General features: G+C 47.0%; 1 protein-coding gene across 6 annotated transcripts in view; it reads left to right on the top strand.

Annotated features, from left to right (window-relative positions):
* Positions 1-21,480, top strand: part of Wdfy4 (WD repeat and FYVE domain containing 4) — a 234,309-nt gene that overhangs the window by 29,130 nt on the left and 183,699 nt on the right. For all 6 annotated transcript variants that reach the window (NM_001146022.2, XM_011245119.3, XM_011245118.3 and 3 more), the window contains 8 exons: positions 1,767-2,016; positions 8,955-9,069; positions 10,610-10,716; positions 12,053-12,187; positions 12,967-13,156; positions 15,055-15,244; positions 17,628-17,785; positions 19,332-19,784. In NM_001146022.2, the coding sequence (NP_001139494.1) occupies positions 1,783-2,016; positions 8,955-9,069; positions 10,610-10,716; positions 12,053-12,187; positions 12,967-13,156; positions 15,055-15,244; positions 17,628-17,785; positions 19,332-19,784 (1,582 nt within the window). In that variant the 5' untranslated portion in view covers positions 1,767-1,782. The remainder of the gene's footprint in view (positions 1-1,766; positions 2,017-8,954; positions 9,070-10,609; positions 10,717-12,052; positions 12,188-12,966; positions 13,157-15,054; positions 15,245-17,627; positions 17,786-19,331; positions 19,785-21,480) is intronic.

Genomic DNA, 21,480 nt, shown 5'->3' with positions numbered 1-21,480 from the left:
ATAAGACAGCAGGCTGAGCAAGCCAGGGGAAGCAAGCCAGTAAAGAACATCCCTCCATGGCCTCTGCATCAGCTCCTGCTTCCTGACCTGCTTGAGTTCCAGTCCTGACTTCCTTTGGTGATGAACAGCAGTATGGAAGTGTAAGCCAAATAAACCCTTTCCTCCCCAACTTGCTTCTTGGTCATGATGTTTGTGCAGGAATAGAAACCCTGACTAAGACACATGGTAATGTTGAGTTTGGGGAGATAGTTATGCTGGAAGCTTAGACATTTTTGATCTCTATTTGGAGTGGGTTTCACTTCAGTCGAATGAACCCCAGGCCTGTGCTGTACTGTGAACCAAGCACAACTCTCCTGAGATGTTTGACAATGAACAGTCAAGGACACAGACAAAAGCAACTTCTGGGGCAGACACACCTAGCAGGGGAACTGGCTATAGCTACTTCCACCCCAAAGGCTCTTATTCTTTTGTGTGCTGACTTGAGGGCACTTGCTGTCACAGCTTGATCCTGTATATACTTACAGAGGGCTCCAGCAAGCTCAGGGACCCAAGGGTCATTTTGAGCACATAGTCCTCCAAACATACTGAGCACAAAGCAAACAGTGCTGATAGCAAACAGGGAACCTCTCCTTTCAGGCGTAAGTTGTAGATGTTACAGTTTATATAGATTAAATGCCTATAAATATAGATTGCATACCTATAAAAACTTTTAGACATTCCTAACGATGATAGTTGTACATCTGGTTTTCTTTCTTTCTCTCTCTCTCTTTCTGAGGCTGGGTCTTGCTATGTAGCCTAGGCATCCATGTAACTCACTATACACCCAGGCTGGCTTTGAATCTGCAGTCCTTCCCCTCACCTTCCCACTGGGATTACAGGTGTTTGCATCGGGCCATCCTTAACTAGACTTATGCCACTTAACTACATAAAGAATTGTTAAAATAACATAAATGCATATATATACATACAGATATGCCATTTGTATGTATATGTGTGTATAACATACATGACCTTAACTTAGAAAAGTTAAAAAGTGAATTGTGTCTTATATAAATTATATATTAGTTAACATTATTTATAAGCTGCCTATGACTTAAAAATTTATTTGAAAAAGATTCATTTTATTTTATGTGCGTGAGAATTTTGTTTGCATGTATGTCCATGCACATGTGTGCCTGGTGTCCACAGAGAACACACACGCGTGTAGGTCCCTCTGCAACTGAAATAACAAATGGTTGTGACTCACCACATGGGTGCTGGGAACCAAGCCCAGATTCTCTGCAAAAGTTGCAAGTACTCTTACCCTGTGCAGCATCTCTCCAGCCTCCCAGACATTTTAAAGAATTTCATGCCTTTACTGCTCCTACATTTGCATGTCTCCTGTATTTCTGCGGTCTCTTAGAAGAGAATCAGCTTGAAGGAGCTCCCCAGCTTTAGTCACAGCCTGATATATATTCCCCTTATGCCTCTGGGCCTGTGGGTCTCCTTAGGTATCTGCAGAGAGGATCCCTCACTCAGTGTCACCGTATATGGTTTATCTACTGACTCCCACACACTGCCTGGAACATGTGGTACTGTTAATTCTATGTGTTAATCACATCTGAGTCTGGATCTCTTTTGGATGGTCCTTCCTCATTCTAGTAGGGTTCTGACACTTAGACACTTCTGGAAGCTGAACTGAATAATGTTTGACTTTTCTCCCCAACCAATCATCAGGAAGTGGCACAGCAGGACTTTTCATTTTGAATCGTTTGTTCTGGATTCAGATCTGCTTCGCCAACGATGGAGGCTGAAGATCTTTCAAAGACTGAGGACAGACCCGAGGACCCAGGTTTCCAAAATGAAGGGCAATCCCCTGCTGTGAAGCCCAGTTTTTCACTAGAAGGGCAGTCGCCCGGCCCCAGTGTCCTCTGGGATATGCTTGAACAGAAATTCCTGGACTATCAGCAGCTAATGCCCAGGAACCCAGAAGAACGTCGCAAGAACTTGCTGAGCCTTCTCCCCCTCTTCCTAAAGGTCAGAATCCCAGATTTTATTTTATTTTTGTTTGGCACACAAGCTTTTAGCAGCTATTCGTGGGGTACAGCGTGATGTTTTGATATACGCACTGGCTGAGTCTGGGCATTTAGTAAACTGTGTGTTTTGGCTGTATTTATTTATTATTTATTGTTATTTCTGGTGAGATTGTACAGAAGCCTCATTTCTAGCTATCTGGAAAACACGCCATTGCTAATGTGCGGATCCTGCCGCTCTTCAGCACCACAGGCTGATATCATGCTCTGAGGACACTCGACAGATAGCTAAAAATAGAGTTGGTGGTGTGAATACCCACACAAGAGGTCTCAGATGAGCCCAGAGAAGGCTTGCCTTAGTTTTATTCATGAGATGTCATAAAGTTCCATAAGCATCATGCCTTATGAGCAATATAAAAATCACATTTTCAATTCTTTTGGAAAAAAAAATGGTAGCTATGATAACATCAGCACCTGGACAGTTGAAACTCTCAAGTGTACATAAAAGAGCTCTCATTTACTTTGGTTGATGGAGGTGCAATGTCTAAACTTGACTCTTCATTTTGGGACCAAGGAAAAATAATGTGATCTAGAATGTTCTTTGAATGAAGGCAATGTGCACATGTGAGTTTGAGTTACTCCTGCTTGGAAAGGAGCATTTCCTGAGGTGTGGGGTCACGCCTGACTGAAGCAGCTTCTCTGTCAGTCAGACTAACAGAGAAGGGGTGAGCTTTGTGGCGGCAAGATGTGGTGAAGGTTGGCAGTCATACACGCTTTAAGTTGGTGACTCTTGAGACTGACAGAAGAGTCGCTAACCCAAGCAAGATTTTGGTTACCATTTTGGTAACAGGGAGGCCTATGGGAAACCCAGAGTGTCTGGAATTCTGACAAGGGCTGACCTGGGGGATGAGTCAGAAATCAAGTTCACCTCTAGGGCGCTAGGCTCTTCCCTGTGGTCAGGGCTCTCATGTCTTTAGTGCATAGGAAGATGCATTCTCAGCCAGGCTAAAGTCAGCAGTGTCTCAGTCCTGGTCTAGGGTCAGCTCTTCCCCAGGGCTGCTCTCTTGCTTTTTTCTAAGTATCACCTTGTCCTGTTGTCTTAGTTAGTGTTTTATTGCTGTGATCAAGGCAACTCTTATAAAACCAAACATTGAATTGGGGCTGTCTTACAGTTTCAGAGGGTCAGTCCGTTATCATCATGGTGGGAAGCACGGCAGCACTCAGGTAGACACGGGGCTGGAGGAGCTGAGAGTTCTATCTTGATCTGCAGGCTGCCAGGAGCGACTGTCTCCCACAGGCAGCCAGCAGGAGGGGCTCTTCCACACTGCGGGGAGCTTGAAACTAGGAGATCTCAAAGCCCATCCCATGTGACACTTCCTCCAAGGAGGCCACACCTAATAGTGCCACTCCCCATAGGCCAGGTACTCAAACAAATGAGTCTATGAGGGCCAAATCTATTCAAACAACCAATCAGCCTTTAAGTAGTACTACCAAACTATACAAATATGGCCACAGACTTACCATGGTTTGACTTAAGATGTTACACCTTTATGTGCAAAGTAATGTGTGGTCGGCTGAAGTGGAATGTTAGGCTTAAAATGCTGCTTTTCTCCAGGTCTGCCAGTGTCTGGTATTATCCTCTCTCGCTCTGCTGGCCTGAGACTGTGAGTCCCAGCTCCTGGCTGGCCTAGGTACCACAGCCAAACAACCAGTGCAGTGCATGCTCAGTAGGCTAGCTGTGTTTGGTATATTCTCATCTACAGTGGATTTATTGGGATGCGAGTCCGTTGTAAATCCAGGAGCAGAATAGAAACAAAAGGCACCTGAAGGAGAGTGGTGCTCCAAGTTCAAGCACATAGCAGGGGCAGAAGGAAGACCTTGAGGATTGTGTTGTGATGTCAGCTGAACAGACGCTGTCATAGATGAGACCTAAACAACACTCAGCAAGCCCTACCTGACCCAGCACTTTGCTACGTGTTTACAGGTCCTCATTATAACCCTGTGGATATTGATATGAAGCTACATAAATGGCAACCCTGAAAGTGGAGAAATAGAGGTTTGCAGATGTTGAGCAACCTGCCCCAGGTCATCCAGTTGTTAGTTGGGAGCAGAACTGAAGTGGAAAGCCTGCCTGAAGCCTGCATTGCTAACCACTAGGCTCCTTTGCTCCGTGCTTGAGTTTGTAGGGTAGGGCCTATCTGCTTTTCCTTTTCTTGGTCCATGATGACTCATGATGCAACAACTTTGCCTGCTAGGACCTTACTTCTCCCTTGGTGACAAAATGATTGCCACTCCCTGCACACATGCTGTCTGGGTATCTAACTCCAGGGTGGTGAGGGCAGAGAAGAGGTGTTATTCCATCACATAAGAAGCAACACAGGGCCAGTGGCTTCTATGGCACACAGAGCAATGTTGTAAAGATTGCTGTTCTTTGTACAGAACTGTGGGCTTTGAATTCTGAGAACTTTCCCCATCCTAGGATTTCATGCTGGAGGAAGAAGCATGCTTGAAGAAAGCACAGATGAGTTCTGGTCTTAGACTGCATTTGCTTCAGTAGATAGGCTGCACTCCAGGTCATGCAAAAATACTCTGTGGTGACAGATATGAAGAGAGCCAATGCTGTAGCTCTCATCGATTGAGATTGTCCTTGGATTTGTGCTCTGAGAAAAGCAGGAAGCAAGACAGAGAGGACCCAGAAGTGATTGCAAAATTCCTCAGTGTATGGAACTGGAGAGATACACTGGAGAAAAGGGAGATCTGTGGTTGTGGTAGGCTGGGGAATTCTGTAAATGGTCTCACACTCCTCCATCTGAGAAGGAAGGTCTATGTTCCTTTCTCTTTTAAAAATATTTCTTTTGACTTGCGAGATTACAATTACATCATTTTCCCTGTTCTTGGTCTCTCTGTATATTCTTCATGTACCCCCTCCTTGATCTTTCAGATTTATGGCTGCATTTTTCATTATTTGTTGTTTTTACACACACACCTTTTTTTTTATTTCAACAAAAGCTTTTGTGCACCAATTTAAAAAAATATATACACACACATCTTCCTAAATACATAAATATAACCTGCTCAGTTTGTGTAGTACTACTTCTCTCTATGTATTTGAAAGACTGACCAGTTGGTATTGGATAACCAAGTGTATGTCCTTCCCTTGGGAGGATTGTTTCTCCTGATCCCAGCCTTCTTAGTTGGCTATAGTTCTTTGTTCATGGTTGAAACCTCTTTGTTTCCTTGTTCACATTAGTATTTCTACTGCTGTGTTCTTGTTCATTTCATGTTTGCCGAGTCCTATTGGTGAGACTTCATGAGTGTACCTTCCAACATTATTAGAAGACACAATCTTACAGAAGACTCCCCAATCCTTGGGCTCTCACAGTCTTCCTTCCTCCACTTCTTCAATGATTCTTGAGCCATAGGTGTGGGAGTTGTATTATAGATGTATCTGTGGGAGTTGTATTATAGATATATCTGTTAGGCTCCACATCTCACTTGTCACAACCTTCTTCTTGAATCTAGGAGAGTTTTGGTGGCTTGAATATAAGAGTAGGGAGGGCAAACATTTCTAGGCACAGCACTCAGGAGACTCCTGTGGTAGCTCCCTGTCAGTTGGAGTGCTGGGATCCTTGAGTGTAGAGTGTTGCTGCCAAGTAGCAGGAAGATTAGACAGTCCCGAGTAAAGAGCTGTGTGGGTAGGAATATAGTAAAGAGCTGTGTGGGCAGGAATATGGTTATTCTCCTTTTTGTTCACATTCTACCTCCGTGTGTGTGTGTGTGTGTGTGTGTGTGTGTGTGTGTGTGTGCACCTTGTACACATGGGTTCATGTCCGCTATGTTCATTCTTAAGCTAACTACCAATCCAATGGACTTTGTATCAATAAATATGGTCATTTTAAAAGTAGGTCTTCTGGTACTGAAAGAAAGATAAGCACCCCTGAATATGATAGCAGAACTAACCAACAATTATTTTCTAGTGTGATTTCTAGAGGGGACACAGGATGTCAACGTCTGCCCTAGCTCACTCCTGAGTCTACTCTACCTGGCAGTGGAGACCGACCCTAGTTTACTCTCACTTCAGGGAAACTGCAGCTTTGTTACTTTAACAGAAGCTTTGCCATAGCACTTTTACTTTTGTTTTTAATTTATAAGGGTGGTTGTCCACAGTGCCACACTAAGCAGGAAGTCTCATGTAAAGCCCCAGGAACGGTTGAAACTCAAAGGCCAACCTCTCAGACCACAGTGAGAGTAATAATATCATGGTCAGGCAGGAAAGGCAACCACACTTTTTGTCCTGAGCAGCTGGGGTTTCCTCCCATTGCCACATGAGTGTCTGTCTTTGTTTATTTCCCTTTGGAGATCATAGCATTGTTTCCTTTCTTGCCTGAGAAGAGAAGGGACAGCCACGAGGCATGATGGTGCAGCTTAGATAATGTTAGTAAATAAAAGATTTTTTAAAAAAATATTGAGCAATATTTTCTCAGCATGCAAGTCCCAGTTTGGGAAAAAATTAGGGCCTTTTGGAAGCTGCTTTAACTCTTTGGGGGTCTCTGTGGTACCATTCAGCGAATGATTGGCTCTGTGCATCAAATGGCACCCTGGCGGCCTGAAAGAGCTAAGGCAGCCTGGAGAAAGCGCCCATCACAGTCCCAGGAAGAAGCTGTGCCTTGGGAGCCCTGGCTCTGAGTACAATTACTGCTCAAGTCACAGTGGCCCTATTTGCTTTATTGTCGCGTGCCTCCAGGAGTCCCACTGCTCCCGAGACAATATCCATGCTCCAGAGTCAATGGCCTGAAAATTGGTCTTTGAAGGGCTTGGGAGTTGAGGGAGGAGGTAAGGAATTTATTTGAAAGTTTGTACCACAGAGTTCATGGTCCCAGGGAAGGACAGTACCCTACCTCAGAAATTCCAAGATTAAAGGATTGTTTCCCATCTAGAGATTACGTGTCTGAGTGACCGAGTCCAGGTGGTAGCTGCCATGGTCATGGATATGAAAAGGCTACCTGGTTAGGCTCTCTGTGGATGAAATAATCCGAATCCAACTCCTCCTCTTTCTATTTCTCTTCTCTTCTCTTCTCTTCTCTTCTCTTCTCTTCTCTTCTCTTCTCTTCTCTTCTCTTCTCTTCTCTTCTCTTCTCTTCTCTCCTCTCCTCTCCTCTCCTCTCCTCTCCTCTCCTCTCCTCTCCTCTCCTCTCCTCTCCTCTCCTCTCCTTTCCTTTCCTCTCCTCTTCTTTCCTTCCTTCCTTCCTTCCTTCCTTCCTTCCTTCCTTCCTAGACACAGTATCATGTAGCCCAGGCTAGCTTTGATTTTGCTATATTCTTGCCTCAGCCGCTGAGTGCTGGCACCACAGGTGTGCACCACCATGCCCCTCTGAAACAGCTTAACTCTTGAGGCTGCATCTTAACAGAATCCCTTGCTTATTCTCTCCTTCACTCTCATCATTCTGGCTTCATTTCTGTTGCTCTGATAAAATGCCCTGACCAAAAGTAGCAATGGAGAGGAAAGGGGTTGCTTGGCTCATAATTCCAGGATGCAGTCCATCATTAAGGGGAAGTCAAGGCATGAACATAAATAACTTAGTCACATCACATCTATTGTCAAGGTCAGAGAGAATGGATACACTCATGCTGCCTGCTTGCTTACGCTTAGCTCTATCTTATTCTACATGGTTCAAGACCCCAGCCTGGGGAATGGTGCCACCCATTATGGACTGAGTCTCCCTATATCAATTAACAACCCATACAACCCCCCACAGATTTGTTTAGTCAAGCCAACCCGATTAGAAACTTTTCCATCCAGGCTTTCTTCTCAGGTGATTCAAGGTTGTGGCAAGTTAAAACTAACCATCATACTCCATTTCTTCGAAGTGTGTCTAAAAATAATGCCAACCTCAAAGGCTAGTAAGAGTGTTGGTGAAAATAAGACCATCATATTATGCACTTGGCCATCATTATTATTGTGCATTGTGGATCTTGTAATAATGTTCTTGTCAAATATTTGTTGAAGACTTACTGTGTCTAATAGCCATCAGCAGTTTTGTTGTTTTACTAAAGCTCTATATTTCCTTCCATTTACAATCCTTTGCCAGTTAGCTGACCATTTACAGAATAGAAAATTTAAAACACAAAACAAAAAAATCAGCCCCCATGCAACATTTAGTTCGAAACCTAGCTCACAAATCCTCCACACCTAGTATATCAGAAATGGAAGAGTGTGTTTTAGCTCATGGTTCCAGGGCACAGCCCATCATAGCAGCATGTCATGGCAGCAGGCACATGGAACAGCTGGCCACATTGCATTTCCAGTCAGCAAACAGAGAGCGAGAGAGTGAGACAGAGATAGAGAGACAGAGAGAAAGAGAATGACAGAGAGACAGAGAGAAAGAGAGACAGAAACACAGAGAGACAGAGGCACAGAGACAGAGAGAAACAGACAGACACACAGAGAGAGACAGAGAGACAGAGAGACAGAAAGAAACAGAAATAGACAGAGACAGTTAGACAGAAACACAGAAACATACAGATAGAAACAGACAGACAGAGATAGAGACAGAGAGAAACAGAGAAATAGAGATAGACAGAGACACAGAGACAAAGAGAGACAGATAAAGTGACAGAGAGAGGGATGCTGTTGCCTAGTTCCCCTCTTTATTCAGCCTGGGTTGAGTAAACTGAGAGATGATGCCCAAATTATGTGGGTCTTCCTGCTTCAGTTAACCTAGTGTAGACAATCCCTTGACATGCACAGAGATCAGATACTGTGACGATTCCAGATCTTGCCAAGTGACAGCCAATGGATGTCCACAGTGGATGATAGGCAAACTTTTGGTTATTCCTGGGGCAGGAGTGGAGCCTTTGGCTGGCTGGAGGCAGGCCAGGTGACTTTCATGGTTGGCTTGTTGCACGACCCTCTCTAATTGGAGTCTGATTGTTGCCTTTCAGGCTTGGGAACATTCTGTGGGTATTATCTGCTTTCGAAGTCTCCAAAGGCTGGCAGAAGATGTGTCTGACCAACTTGCCCAGGAAATACAACAGGCACTTGCTGGGAAGCCCGCAGGTAAAAGAAGAGGCTCAGGAGTGAGGATGGAGGACAAAATAGGCTGCAGACTCACCTGTCTCCTTCTCTCTGCTCTCTTCTGAAAGGAGAGAGTCATGGACTTGGGAAAAAGGAGGGACACAGCAAGAAGTGAAGCCTGTGACACAGGCACATGCAGTCCCACCACACAGAGCATGTGCGTGCGAGTGCACACACACACACACACACACACACACACACACACACACACACACACACACAGAGTCATGCCAGACAGAGTTCATCCACATCCATACACAGTCGCATTGCACACATGGACACAAAACACAAAAATTTCACGCAGAGATGTTCATAGGCACACTATACACATTGCATACATTCCGAACACCACACTGAACACGAATACTTCACTACACAGATGCTGTATTTGTATCACACATGAGTGCATGTGTGCATATGCACACACACACACTATTTCACATAGATATATTTCACAGTCATATACTCTGTACTGCACACATAAACCCAAACCAAAAGTACTTTCCACATATGCACATAAATACTCATTCTATACCTACTGCCCATTCAGACCCTAAACACATATCATCTGCACAAACAGAAACACACTATCAGTCACACTATACACATAGCACACACTGCACCCCACATAGAAACTATACATAAATATTTACACACAAAAATACACATAGAAGAGACACAGGTCATAAACAGAAAGTATATGTACATATGCAGAATCTCATATAGAGGCACACACAGAACTGTACATCATACATACACATATATAGATACTACTGACAGATACTACATACAAATACATGCATAGAGACACACAGACACAGACAAGCAGAGGCACATAATCCCTCCCCCTCTCCCCCTCTCTATCTCTCTGTCGCTGTCTCTGTCTCTTTCTGTCTCTGTCTCTCTCTCTCACACACACACACACCACAGATACACACAGATACACAGATACACAGATACCCATCCTGGATATCTGGAGACTGTCCCGGGGTCAGAGAAGGAAGGACCCATATGTGCAGTGGCGAGCTTGGTCTGGTAAAGACACTGAAGCTTGAGAATGCACCTTTTATTGGAGTGTCTGATAGGCATTCTTCCAATCATGTGAGCCGGCCCATGGAGGCTAGCTGTGTGTCATGGGGCTGTGGGCTGAGGGACAGAAGGAATTGCAGGTGGAAGGAACCTTAAGACTAACATAGATTGCTGACTCTTCAGCAGTGTAAGGTGTTGGGTGATACAAAAAGTGGGGTGAAAAGTCTGGATGGTAGGGGTCCAGTTTTGGAGGCTTAGTTATTAATCATTGCAGTAGGGAACTATGGGTGACTCGGATGGGTAATAAAACCCACCCCCTCCAGGGCTATTAACCTGGAAGAGAGTCATGTTTGGGACATTCTCATGTAGCCTTGAGGTACATGGGCAAGGAGACATGTGTTCTGCAGCAGGACAGACACATCTTCAGGGAAGAGGAGGTTTTGGGAGCTGCGTGGATAGGATGCATCACCAACGAGCTTTTGGCATCTTGCAGAGCAAGCCCGGGCCGCAGCTGGGCAGCTACTGCAGTGGAAGAGTGACGCGGATCAGGATGGCAACCTGCTCCTAAAGTCAGTGTATGTGCTCACGGGGACAGACTCGGTGAGTTCCAGGCCTCGAAGGTGTTCCCAGGTGCTCCTTCTCTGTGGACAGGGAGAACTAAGGTCCAGGGTAATGACCTGTCCCCTTTCCTCATAGACTCGTAATCAACTCCCTTCTCCCTTTCTGATGATACACATGGACTTCATGACCTGAGGTCCAGGCTTGAGGCCCTGCCTTCTCAATGGACGAGCTGTGTGTAACCACACGAGAATCAGTTCACTTCTACCACTTGGTTGTATTGTATTTCTGACTTTAGAAGTTGGGAAGAGGGCATCAGATCCCATTACAGATAGTTGTGAGCCACCATGTGGTTGCTGGGAATTGAACTCAGGACCTCTGGAAGAGCAGTCAGTGCTCTTAATCACTGAGCCATCTCTCCAGCCCAGTCAGGCCTCTCTTATATGGTCAGTGTGAGAACATTTATGGCTGAGTTTATCAACCACTCCCTACCTGTAAGGGTTAGGCTGGGTGTATCCTATGCATGGTGCCAATTAGTGATCCCAGGGTCCCTGAGTTGGATTTAGAGATGCATGAAGGCATGGAGAAGGCCGGCTTCCTGTGTAGAAATCTAGTCCATTGTCCCTAGAGCTCCTGCTCTGGGCTCCATGGCGCTTCTGAGTTGGTCCAATTGGAATGAGGTATATATAACTCTTGGCCCTTGTCCTAAGTGAATTGTGCCCCATGCTGGCTGTGGCTGTGTCCTCTCTTTATGGAAATGAGACTCTTAAGCCTCCTCTTGAGTGGTTGGTAGATGAGAGGCTAGTTTCCTCTTGGGAACCTGACAGTTGGAATCAGCAGCAGAAATGGCCAGAGACCCTTGCAAGACAGGCCAAGAGATGCAGAGGGAATAGGAGGGAGCAAGTGACCTGGAGGGGGCAGCAGCCCTCAGCATAAAGCATCAGGCAGGCATTTGGGTGTTTGTGTGGAGCTGGGCTGCCTTAACCTGTCATGGCTCCTCGGGGCAGTTTCACAGACTTATCATAGATGCTAGCTGCAAGGGTAACCCCTGACCTATACTCAAGTGTTTGCCCTTGAGGGGGGACCTGTCTGCTGTCTAAGTGGGGACTTTATGTCCACAGAAGCAGTCGGCCCTGAAGCAGCAAAGGGACAAATTGCCCAAGGAAGTCAAGAAAAGTTAAAGGGGAGGGAGGGCATCACCTTTCAGAGGAGCAGAAGACCATAGGTGGGTCCCACGGTCACCGACATTTCCCAACTGAGGACATGGAATGCAGAGCGGGGAAGTGGATTTCCTACAGTTCTACAGATGTGGAGCTTGATGCATGTCAGAGTTCCCGCTGCCTGTGGGTACCTATGTGTGACTTACTTTCCCCTCTAGGAGACACTGGGCAGAGTGGTGGATTCAGGGCTTCCAGCCCTGCTCCTTCAGTGCCTGTATCTCTTCTTCGCTTTTCCTGTGGAAAAGGATGACCTTTTGGAGAGCGATGTTCAAGGGCAGAGGATGTTTGTGCAGGTGAGCTAGCAGGACCCGACCCCCGAGCCCCTTCCCTGAGCTTGCTCTGCAAGGGCCAGGCTCTTCTCTCAGTCACAGTTCCCAAGCACCTTGACCTTTCCAGGAACGGTTTTCCATCTCCACTCTGCAACGTCGGGGTTGGCTGCAAGATGGTTTTTCTCCCTTGTTCTCTTTGGGGCATTCATGTAGCAACATCTTCATTTCCCTGTGCTCTCTGTGAAGAGTGGCGTCCTTCCCCAACGTGGCTCCCCTCCTGCCCCAGCCCCTGTTTCCTTCCACCTTTGCTCCCAAGATCCACCTCCTCCCTGGCCTCTGGACGTGCCTTTCTTTGGGTCTTTCCCCTCTGTCCCACTTGGAAAATTGGAGCCAACAATTTCCCCAGTCACATGCCACTTGATACATCACTTCTGAGAAGTGTGTGACATCACACAGTGACGTCATCCATCACTGCGTGAGCACCATCACTAAGTGATGTCATCCGTCACAGTGTGAGCAGCATAGGGCACAGGCACACAGACCTAGATGGTTGTTCAAGACTCACCCAGTGGGACCCTCAAGAGGTGTATGCTGTACAGGAAGTTGTGTTTGTGAGTAGAAATGGGATGCCCCTTCCCTAGCTGGCTGTGTGGACAGCACTAGCTGGGGAGGCAGGATGATCTTGCACACTAGCCAGTTCCTTCGACTGAGGCATGGCTGTCAGAGCTCCAGAGAAGCAGGGAGCAAGCTACCATAGGAGAACCCCTCCTAACCAGAATGTCCTTGTCGTGTATCCCTCCCAGATGTTGTTAAACATTTGCAGCGAATCTCAGGGTCTGGAGGGACTTCTCTCAGGAAGCGAGCTCCAGTCTCTACTGATCGCCACCACCTGTCTGAGGGAACACAGCTGCTTGTTCTGGAAACAGCCTACCTTCTGTGTGCTGCGGGCGATCTCCAAGGCTCAGAGCCCCAGCGTCATCCAATATCTGCGAAGTAGGTTCCAGGAGACCAGGTGTGGGCTGCAGGTCGCTCAAGGGGTTCCTTTAGCTGAGAGCAAAGCTCAAGGGCCCATTGTCTTTGTCGCCGTAAGTGCAGGTTCCTGGAAAGAAGAGATAGACAACTTATTCAGTACAGGATCCTATCTTATGTGGCCCCATTTGTGAAGCTGTGAGCATTCTTCCCCTTGATGCTTCACTGGAGGAGGGAGAAAGAGGGGACTCATTTACCACCTGCGGACCCCCACACAGACAGCACGTGGGGCCGGCTTGCTCATTACATCACTAGCTTCTTGGAGACAGATGTTGGGATGGGGAAAGTGGAGCTCAAGACTGGTAGAAGATCTTGACAAACTGTTTCTAAACAAGAAGATGTCTGACTCCTGCATCTTAGTGCCTGTGTTAGGGAGCATGTAGAGACTCCGTGGGTTCCAGCTCTGCGGAGTGATCCATAGCCATTGAACTATTCTGTCTGCCTCATTTATAAGGCGGGCAGAATGATAGTGTTGCTTGCCTTGCATTGCCTTGGTTTCCAGGGAGTGTTGACATATATGCATACATACATACTTGACACACATGTACACATACATAACACATGTGCACACATACTGACATACATGCATACATACAAGACACACATGAATACATACATGACATACATGCAGTGCCTCTAGTCTACAGCACTTGGCCTCTGCATCTCATCCGACACTTGGGTTTTATTCAAAATGAAATGTTCTGTGAGTCAATCACATTAGCTACCTCAGGGGTCCTCCTTAGCATCCACTGCCACTTCAGGACCCAGATAATGCTTCAGATAAGCATGGAGACCTCTGAGGCTGCACAGCTTTAAAAAGGACATGTTAAGGCTCGTGTTTATCTCTACTCACCTCCCATTCCCCCCTGCCCAACATCTCAGCTCTCCTGGGTGAGCACAGCAGCCATCTTGGAACACAACATTTCTCTTCTTTGGTTGATGCCTCAGAATGGGCTCTGTATAGCTGGGTTTCTGAGCTGCCATTATCACCTGCATGTTCACAAATACATGCCCTGTGATCTGTCTTCTTTTAATCTACTAGTTAGAATTGAGAAAGCACCACATGATTCTTTTCTTACTGTAAATCAGTCCCTGGAGGAGACACCATGGGGCTCAAAGGGCTCACTTCAGGCTCTTCTGAGTCCTTCACAGCTGATCTTGCATCCTCTTGGTTCCCACTTTTGTAACTTTCCTGCCACTTAAAAGAGTCTCCAGTCTGAGGGCATCCCTCTTCTGACTTGTATCTTTCTTTGACTTCCCACCATTCCAGGTGACGAGGGAGAGAGAGAGAGAGAGAGAGAGGGAGAGAGGGAGAGAGAGAGAGAATGGGAAGGAGGAAGGGAGGAAGGATGGCAGGTTTTTCATGAATAGAGCCCACCTTCTCCTTTCCCCACAGCTCCGGCCTCTGCTTGAGTGCCCTGGCTTCTTGAGTTTCTGAAACATCCCCTCTGCTGCACTCACCCACTGTTCCTTCCTAGGACTGCTCCGCAAGCTGATTTTTTTTTTTTTCTCAACTTTCCATGCTTGGCTCCATGATGCTTCTTAAGGCTCTCCCCAGTGCTCTGGCCTTACATGACATCTCAGTATCTAGAGCCCGGGTTCAGGGGCGGGGCTCTCTTACATTCTAGAAAGGAGGAGCTAAGAGGCTGCCCCACCCCCACCCATGTCAGCTGCTCTCAGGATGGCACCTCTCGCAGGGATTCGATTCTTGAATCTAAGAGCCTACAGAAAGTAGCCTCAAATTATTCTCCCGCAAGTCTTGCTGTGCAAGTTCAAGTGGAAGTAGATGGTGGGGAGAGCGGAGAGCAGCAGCAGAAACCCCTGCTTCCTGGCTCAGCAGGGCTGTGCTTCCCCTCCCACAGCTGCAGACTGTGTCCGGCTCTCAGTTCAGAACCTCTCCAAGTTGGCAGACACTCTCCCCGCGCCGGAGGTGAGCGAGGCTGTGAGCCTCATCCTGAACTTTGTGAGAGACTCCTACCCCATCTCCTCTGCGCTGCTCCTGGAGTTTGAGAACGGGGAGGGCTACCCTCTTCTCCTCAAGGTACTGCTGCGGTAAGTTGTGGGGCCTGGTGAGAGGGGAGAGAAACAGCATCCCTCAAGCTGTGGGGCCCAGAATCATCTTGCTGCTTTGGTGGAAGAGAGATAGCAAGAGTGTTTAAGCATGTCTTATGAAATTCAAGGCTCCTAAGAGCATGCATGGCTAGTAAGACCCCCTTCCTGGTAGCAGTAACTGAACATGCAGATAGATGTAGGAAGGCCTTCTTTAGGGAATCAATGAGTGACCATAATAGCCACTCCATCAAGTCCACCAAGTGGCAAACACCACCAGCGTGTTCCACCTCGTAAAGCTCATGTGCCTCTCAGAATCTTTCTGCGATCAGATGGCTTTTACCCTACCTCAGTGTTTGGAGGGCTGTGTGGGAACCGTGCGCCAACCTTAGCTCTCCAGCACTGTCAGAACTGATAGGTAACCACCCAATAAAGCTGTCCTTTGACTGCTTCTGCTCCACACCATCGCAAAGCCACCATAAGGACTAAGTACACCATCACAGAAGGGCTAAGTACCGTCGTCTAGGGAAACGCCAGTTTGGGAATGCATTTCAGCAAGTTTCCTTCCTTTGGCATTTCCTACTTCACATGTCTGCCCTCTGCTTGTAGTTTCTGAGATCAACTCTCATCTGAAGGTCTCTCTCAGACCCATGAATTGTGGAAAAGACACTGTGTATCTGGGGCTGGACCAAATTTTTATTCAGGCTTATTGTATTCAGGGGATGGGTGCCTAGGTATTAGCATGGGCACTAGATGGAAATAAAAGAAATCCTTTTGTGGCCCAAACTCTTTCACTGAAGTTGGGGAAGCTGCTTCAGGGCAAGGCTAGGCACATTCCTTTGGACTTTGCTTGGCTTCTCCTCAATGGAGTGGACCTTAGCGATGTCTTTCACAGATGCATGAGGCATGACCGAATGCCTCAGATACACTGGAGATGGTTTGGATGAGAGAAGCTGAAGGCTGTCGATGCAGAGTCTCTTTCAAAGGAGGCATCCTTCAAAAGGGTGCTAAGAATAAGTGTTTCTTTGGGTATATACTATCACTGCACAGTAAGCAGCCTGGCTAGTGGCCAGATGACTGTGACCACTGTGGTGCCCTGGGTAGCATTTTCTACAAGTTTCTTCTGGTCGATGGATGGGCATTAGGTTTCTTATAGAAGACAGAAGGGGAAACCAGTGTGAGGAAGCGGCTGCTCGGCTCAATCCCTTCTTGTCTGCCTTCCCAGGAGCCATGCTTCATTCACTCCTGATCTGAGAAGGCAAGATCTGGACAGAGACTCCGGGGCCCCTCTGCCCTGTAAGCAGAGCAAAGTATCAGATAAACTCTGGAGGTATCAGCCATAGGCGAGGCATGAGAAAGATGACAGAAATGCACATGTCCACCACAGGCTAGGTGTGAGGAAGACTACAGAAATGCACATCTTCCCCATGCGGTCTGAGTTTTCTTTTTCCTTCTAGGAAATATCGAATCTTCCATTCTGGGGGTGCCCTTTGCTCTGTGAGCCCCTTAAATTCGTGCCTTTTGGGAGTCCAGCCACGGAAAGCAGCCTTCCTCTAAACAGAGCTGTGGTCTTTCACAGGTTCCTCTGTGCAGCAGTCTCTGCTTACTGACAGAGAGTGGTCTGCTCTGAAGAGCTCCAGTGGGCATCTGCAATACAAATCTTACAGAATCTGATACACACATACTGATAGTCAATGTTGAACTTGTAAATTGGGTACAGTAAGAGGCTAATAACAATAGTTAATAGCAAAATTCAATATTTATATATGTAGCCATATTATAACAAATTAGTTTAAAGCATGATTTTTTTTTTAATTTCTGGAATTCTTTGCTGATCTCTCTCTCTTTCTCAGTGTGTGTGTTTAGAAATGTCATTTATTTTATTTTATATTTTATTTTGATAAGGTCTCATGTAACTCACATAACTCAGGATGGTCTCAAGCTCTCTATATTATCAAGAATGATCTCGATACTCCTGTACACACCTTTCGAATTCTAAGATTATGGGTAAACGTCACCACGACTGGTCCTATGCAGTATTAGGGATCCAAACCAGGTCCCTCTGAATACGAGACAAGCACTTTATCAAACAACCTACACCCAAGTTCCAGTTGCTGTTTGGAGGCCACAGATGACGAATGGCAATGGAAGTTACAGAGTACACACATGATGAGAGGGAACTTTTGGGGGTCAGAGAGATGACTCAGTGGTTAAGAGCCTTTGCTTTTGTGGAGGACTAGTTTCAGTCCCAAACACCTACATGGTGGCTTACAACCACCAGTAACTTCAGTTTGGGGAGCTCTAGCATCCTCTTCTGGCCTCTGGGAGGAGCACTGTACACACACATAGCTGTTCCATCCAGGAGCTGACCCTGTTTGTCCTGCAGGTATAACGGGCTGACCCAGGGTGTGGTGGAGCCCCATCTGGAGGAGCTCATCGAGCTGGTGATGTGGCTGACAACCTGTGGGAGGTCAGAGCTGAAGGTGTTTGACAGCGTCACTTATCCTCAGCTTGAAGGCTTCAAGTTCCATCAGGAGGCTTCTGGTGGGTCCTCACTGTGTCTCCAGGTAACTGGAGAGCCAGTATGATGTCCTGACCAGGCTATGCTGGTCTCTGAGTCCATTTGCATTTGTCACAAGGTCTGATGCTTCTGACCTTTGGAGACATGACCTAGACCCGTGGATATTAGATCTTCCCTTAATCTACTTTCCACCTGTGCAATTTCAGCTTTGCACACAAAAAAGCTCATTTTGTGTGGCAAGTGGAGGAAATATTGCTTAACAGAGGCTAAACCCTTATCAAGTAAGGGAGGCAGCCTCTGGAATTCCACCCCTGTCTAGGGGTGACTTAGCCTGTACCATCTGCTTGTGTAATAGAAACAGATGAGCCTGACTCAGCCACCTAGGCTCAGAGTCAGTGGATTTTCTTCCTAGGATGCTGAACATGAACTGAGAATACCAGTGGGCACACTGATGCTTTCTGAGCAGCAGGTGCTCTGCCCCCTACTGGGTGCTAATGTGAACTACTAGTGTCAGCTCTAAAATCCTTCCTCAGAGACTGTCACACATATATCAAACCACAGGCTGCTTGACTGGCACATGCCTTGCCTCGAGTGGGTCTGTCAGGAAACCCTGCACAGACATCCTGCTGAGGGAATTTTTAAAGGCTAAGTGTGAGTCGTCTAGGTTGAAAGGAGAGGGAAGAGTTTAAAGGCACAAAGTACCAAGTGGGGAAGAAACAGTGGTCTGAGACAGCTGGGTGGATCTCGAGATGCTAGCTAGGGTAGGAAGTTAGGAGCTGTGGGAAGAGGCAGGAGCTGTAACGCTGCAAGCACCAGCTAGAGAAGAGTGTTAGGCAGAATCTAGACAAAGAGGATCAGAGATGGCTGGCAGCAGAGAGCCTCAAAGTTTTAGCAAATCCAAGGCAGAAATACATACAGGCAGGAGCTTTGAACCAGGTATTCTGGGGTGAGAGACAATAAGGGTAGAAGAGAAAGCCGGAGTGGGCAATGAAGGTGCATCCTTTCCGCTGTCTAGATGGAAATCTGACTTAGAACAGCCATCTACAGCATCACTTGATTCTAGTTGATAAACCCCAAATCTCCTGGTCCAGCTTTGTTCTGTGGAAATATAAGGTGGACCAATCATCTATCTCGATTTTAGCAAGAAGAAACTGGTTGGATTATTTCTGATAACATATGTTTATCTACCTCAATAGACCCCAAATCCTCAAGGAATGCTTAAGGTGTAGCCACAAACAGAGCAGTTAGTGAGACTCTTGCTTCCTTCTTTCCCCGTGCTGCCCCTTGGAAATCCTGTGTGGCTCCTGCCCTCACGAGCACGCTTTGGTTCAGAGTAGTCATGACTGGAACGCTTAGTCAGTTGCCAATCTTTGGAATGCAGATGCAGCCCTTTCCAACCCCCCACCCCCCCATCATAGTTGCTGAAGATTTCTAGATGTCTAAGATGTGCACTTACAGGAACTAAAAAAGAGAATCATTACATGCTGAGTCCTTGTGAGAGCTCAAGGATGCATTTCTAGACAGGCCGGCAGGGAGCTAACTTGCAGAACTCTTGCTTTTCCTCCCCAGGAGTGACTGTTAAGAATCTCCAGGCCTTCCAGGTCCTGCAGAATCTTTTCCACAGAGCCAGTGACTCTGTCCTTTGCATTCAAGTGCTTTTGGCCATCAAGACCATGTGGGCCTGGAATCCTCGCAATTTCTTCCTGCTGGAGTGGACCCTGCAACCCATCTCACAGTTTGCAGAGATCATTCCCCTGAAGCCAACCCCAGTGCAGGAGCACTTTTTCCAGCTGTTGGAGACTCTGGTGTTCAAGCTGCTCTATGTGCCCCACGAGGTCCTGGCTAAGGTGCAGCGTCTGATCAAGGAGAGCTCGGAGCTCTCCTGTACCCTCGTGGCCTTGCGGAGCATCCTCAGGATCACAGCCAGTGACCGGCTCTTCACAGACATCTTCCGGGACTCGGGACTACTAGGTCTGCTGCTGGCCCAGCTGCGGAAACAGGCCAAGATCATGAGGAAGTCAGGTGTGACTTCAGAGGGGTGGGCAAATGGGCTGAGGTCATTGCTATCCAGGCTGGGCCAATCTGACCACCTTGCAGGGTAACGGAGAGTGCGAACGTGTGGCTCATATTGTGGTGGATAGACAAAAGAGCTCTGGGGTTATAGCTTCACAAAAAACAGGCAGAGTCTCCAAGTCTTCCCCAGAGATGAGAGGGACAGACACCACTTTATGTGAACTCCAGGAATGGACTCAAGGAATTCTTAAGTTACTCCTCCCTGGGTATAGAGATGAAACCCACCAGGGGACTGTGATCCCTCAGTAAAGCAAAGGGGTACTGGGGGCCTGCAGAGACCTAGGCTTTGAAGGTGCTTGTGGGGTTTGCTGAAGTATGACCTTGTGGTCTCCCACCTTGTGGAACTCTCAGAGTGGGGTTCCAGAGTCCTGCTGACCCAGCATGCCTCTCATTCCAAATGGCCTATACACCTGCTTTACTGTGCCCCACACTTTGCGAGGAGCTTTGAGATCCTCACCTCCTGTGATTTTTCAAATAGAAACAAGGCACAAAGTCTCTTTCCCCTGTTCCTCTTGGTTTGCTCAACTCTGTCACTTCCTGCTGCCCTTGGGAGACCAGCCTGGAGGTGGGGCAGCAGGACACAGGGATCTAGCTGCCTACCTTATGCCTCCATGCCTTTCCCTTCTCTCCTTCCCTTTTGCTGCACTGGCGGGGCAGGCCTGGGAGCTCCTCCCATCCACCAAATGCTTTTGGAATTCTGCTCCAGACTTTAGTCAACACTGCTAACGTGTCTGTTTTCTGCTTCTTGTAAGGAAGAAGATGAGGGAGAGCATGATAATGTGGGAGCTTGTCAGCCTCAGCTGGAAACATAGCTGTGCTGTAAGCAGGGCAGTCTTATGCTGTCACCTCACTTCTATGAGACCATTTTCTCCCCTGTAAAACGACAGTGGCTATGACACAGGCCCCATAGGAACGAAGAGAAAGGCACCCACTGTTGGGTGTGGCACATAACAGGTGTCCAGGAATTCCTGCACACATTAACACTATCATTTCAATATTGCTCTGAGGGTGGTTGAGCCTAGGCACCTTCAGGAGTTCCGGAAGGAACTGTGTCCAACCCAGAATGTTTGCAAATAGGGTGAGGACTTAGGACAATGTGCTTCCAGCATACTTTCCTCTGTCTAGGCCTTTAGAGAAACCAAGCCGTGGAAGTAGGTGGCTCTGTACTTTTTTCTCTTGCTTGGTAGTTTTGGACTGTTTTCTTGTTACTATAACAAAGTAGTTATAGTAACAGACTGCAGACTAGAAAATTTATAAAGAATAGAAGTTTACTTGCAGTCCAATGAGCTACCACCGAGCTATCTTCCCAAATAGAAGTTTATTTGGCTTATGGTTCTGGAGGTTGGGGAGTCCAGTGTCATGGTGCCAGCATATGGAGAAGGTCTTGTTGCTCTAGTACAATACAGCAAAGAGCATTGCTCAGTGAGACAGAGCAATTCTGCCAGTTTATGTACTTCTCCTCATGATGTCATCCAATGCCAATTATGTCCCAAGGATGTACCTGCAAATACCATTACCATGTGAGTTAGAGATTACATTCCCAGCACAGGGCTTTGGGGGAAGCGTTCCAACCATAGCTAACTTCTTGCCTCCAATCCTCTTCTGCATGAAGTTAACACAGCAGCTCCCTTGGTTTCCTTGTGTT

This window comes from Mus musculus, chromosome 14 (genome assembly GCF_000001635.26).
Source record: "Mus musculus strain C57BL/6J chromosome 14, GRCm38.p6 C57BL/6J".
Taxonomy (NCBI): domain Eukaryota; kingdom Metazoa; phylum Chordata; class Mammalia; order Rodentia; family Muridae; genus Mus; species Mus musculus.
Note: the sequence above shows the minus strand (reverse complement) of the source record. Positions and strands in the feature narration are given on the sequence as shown.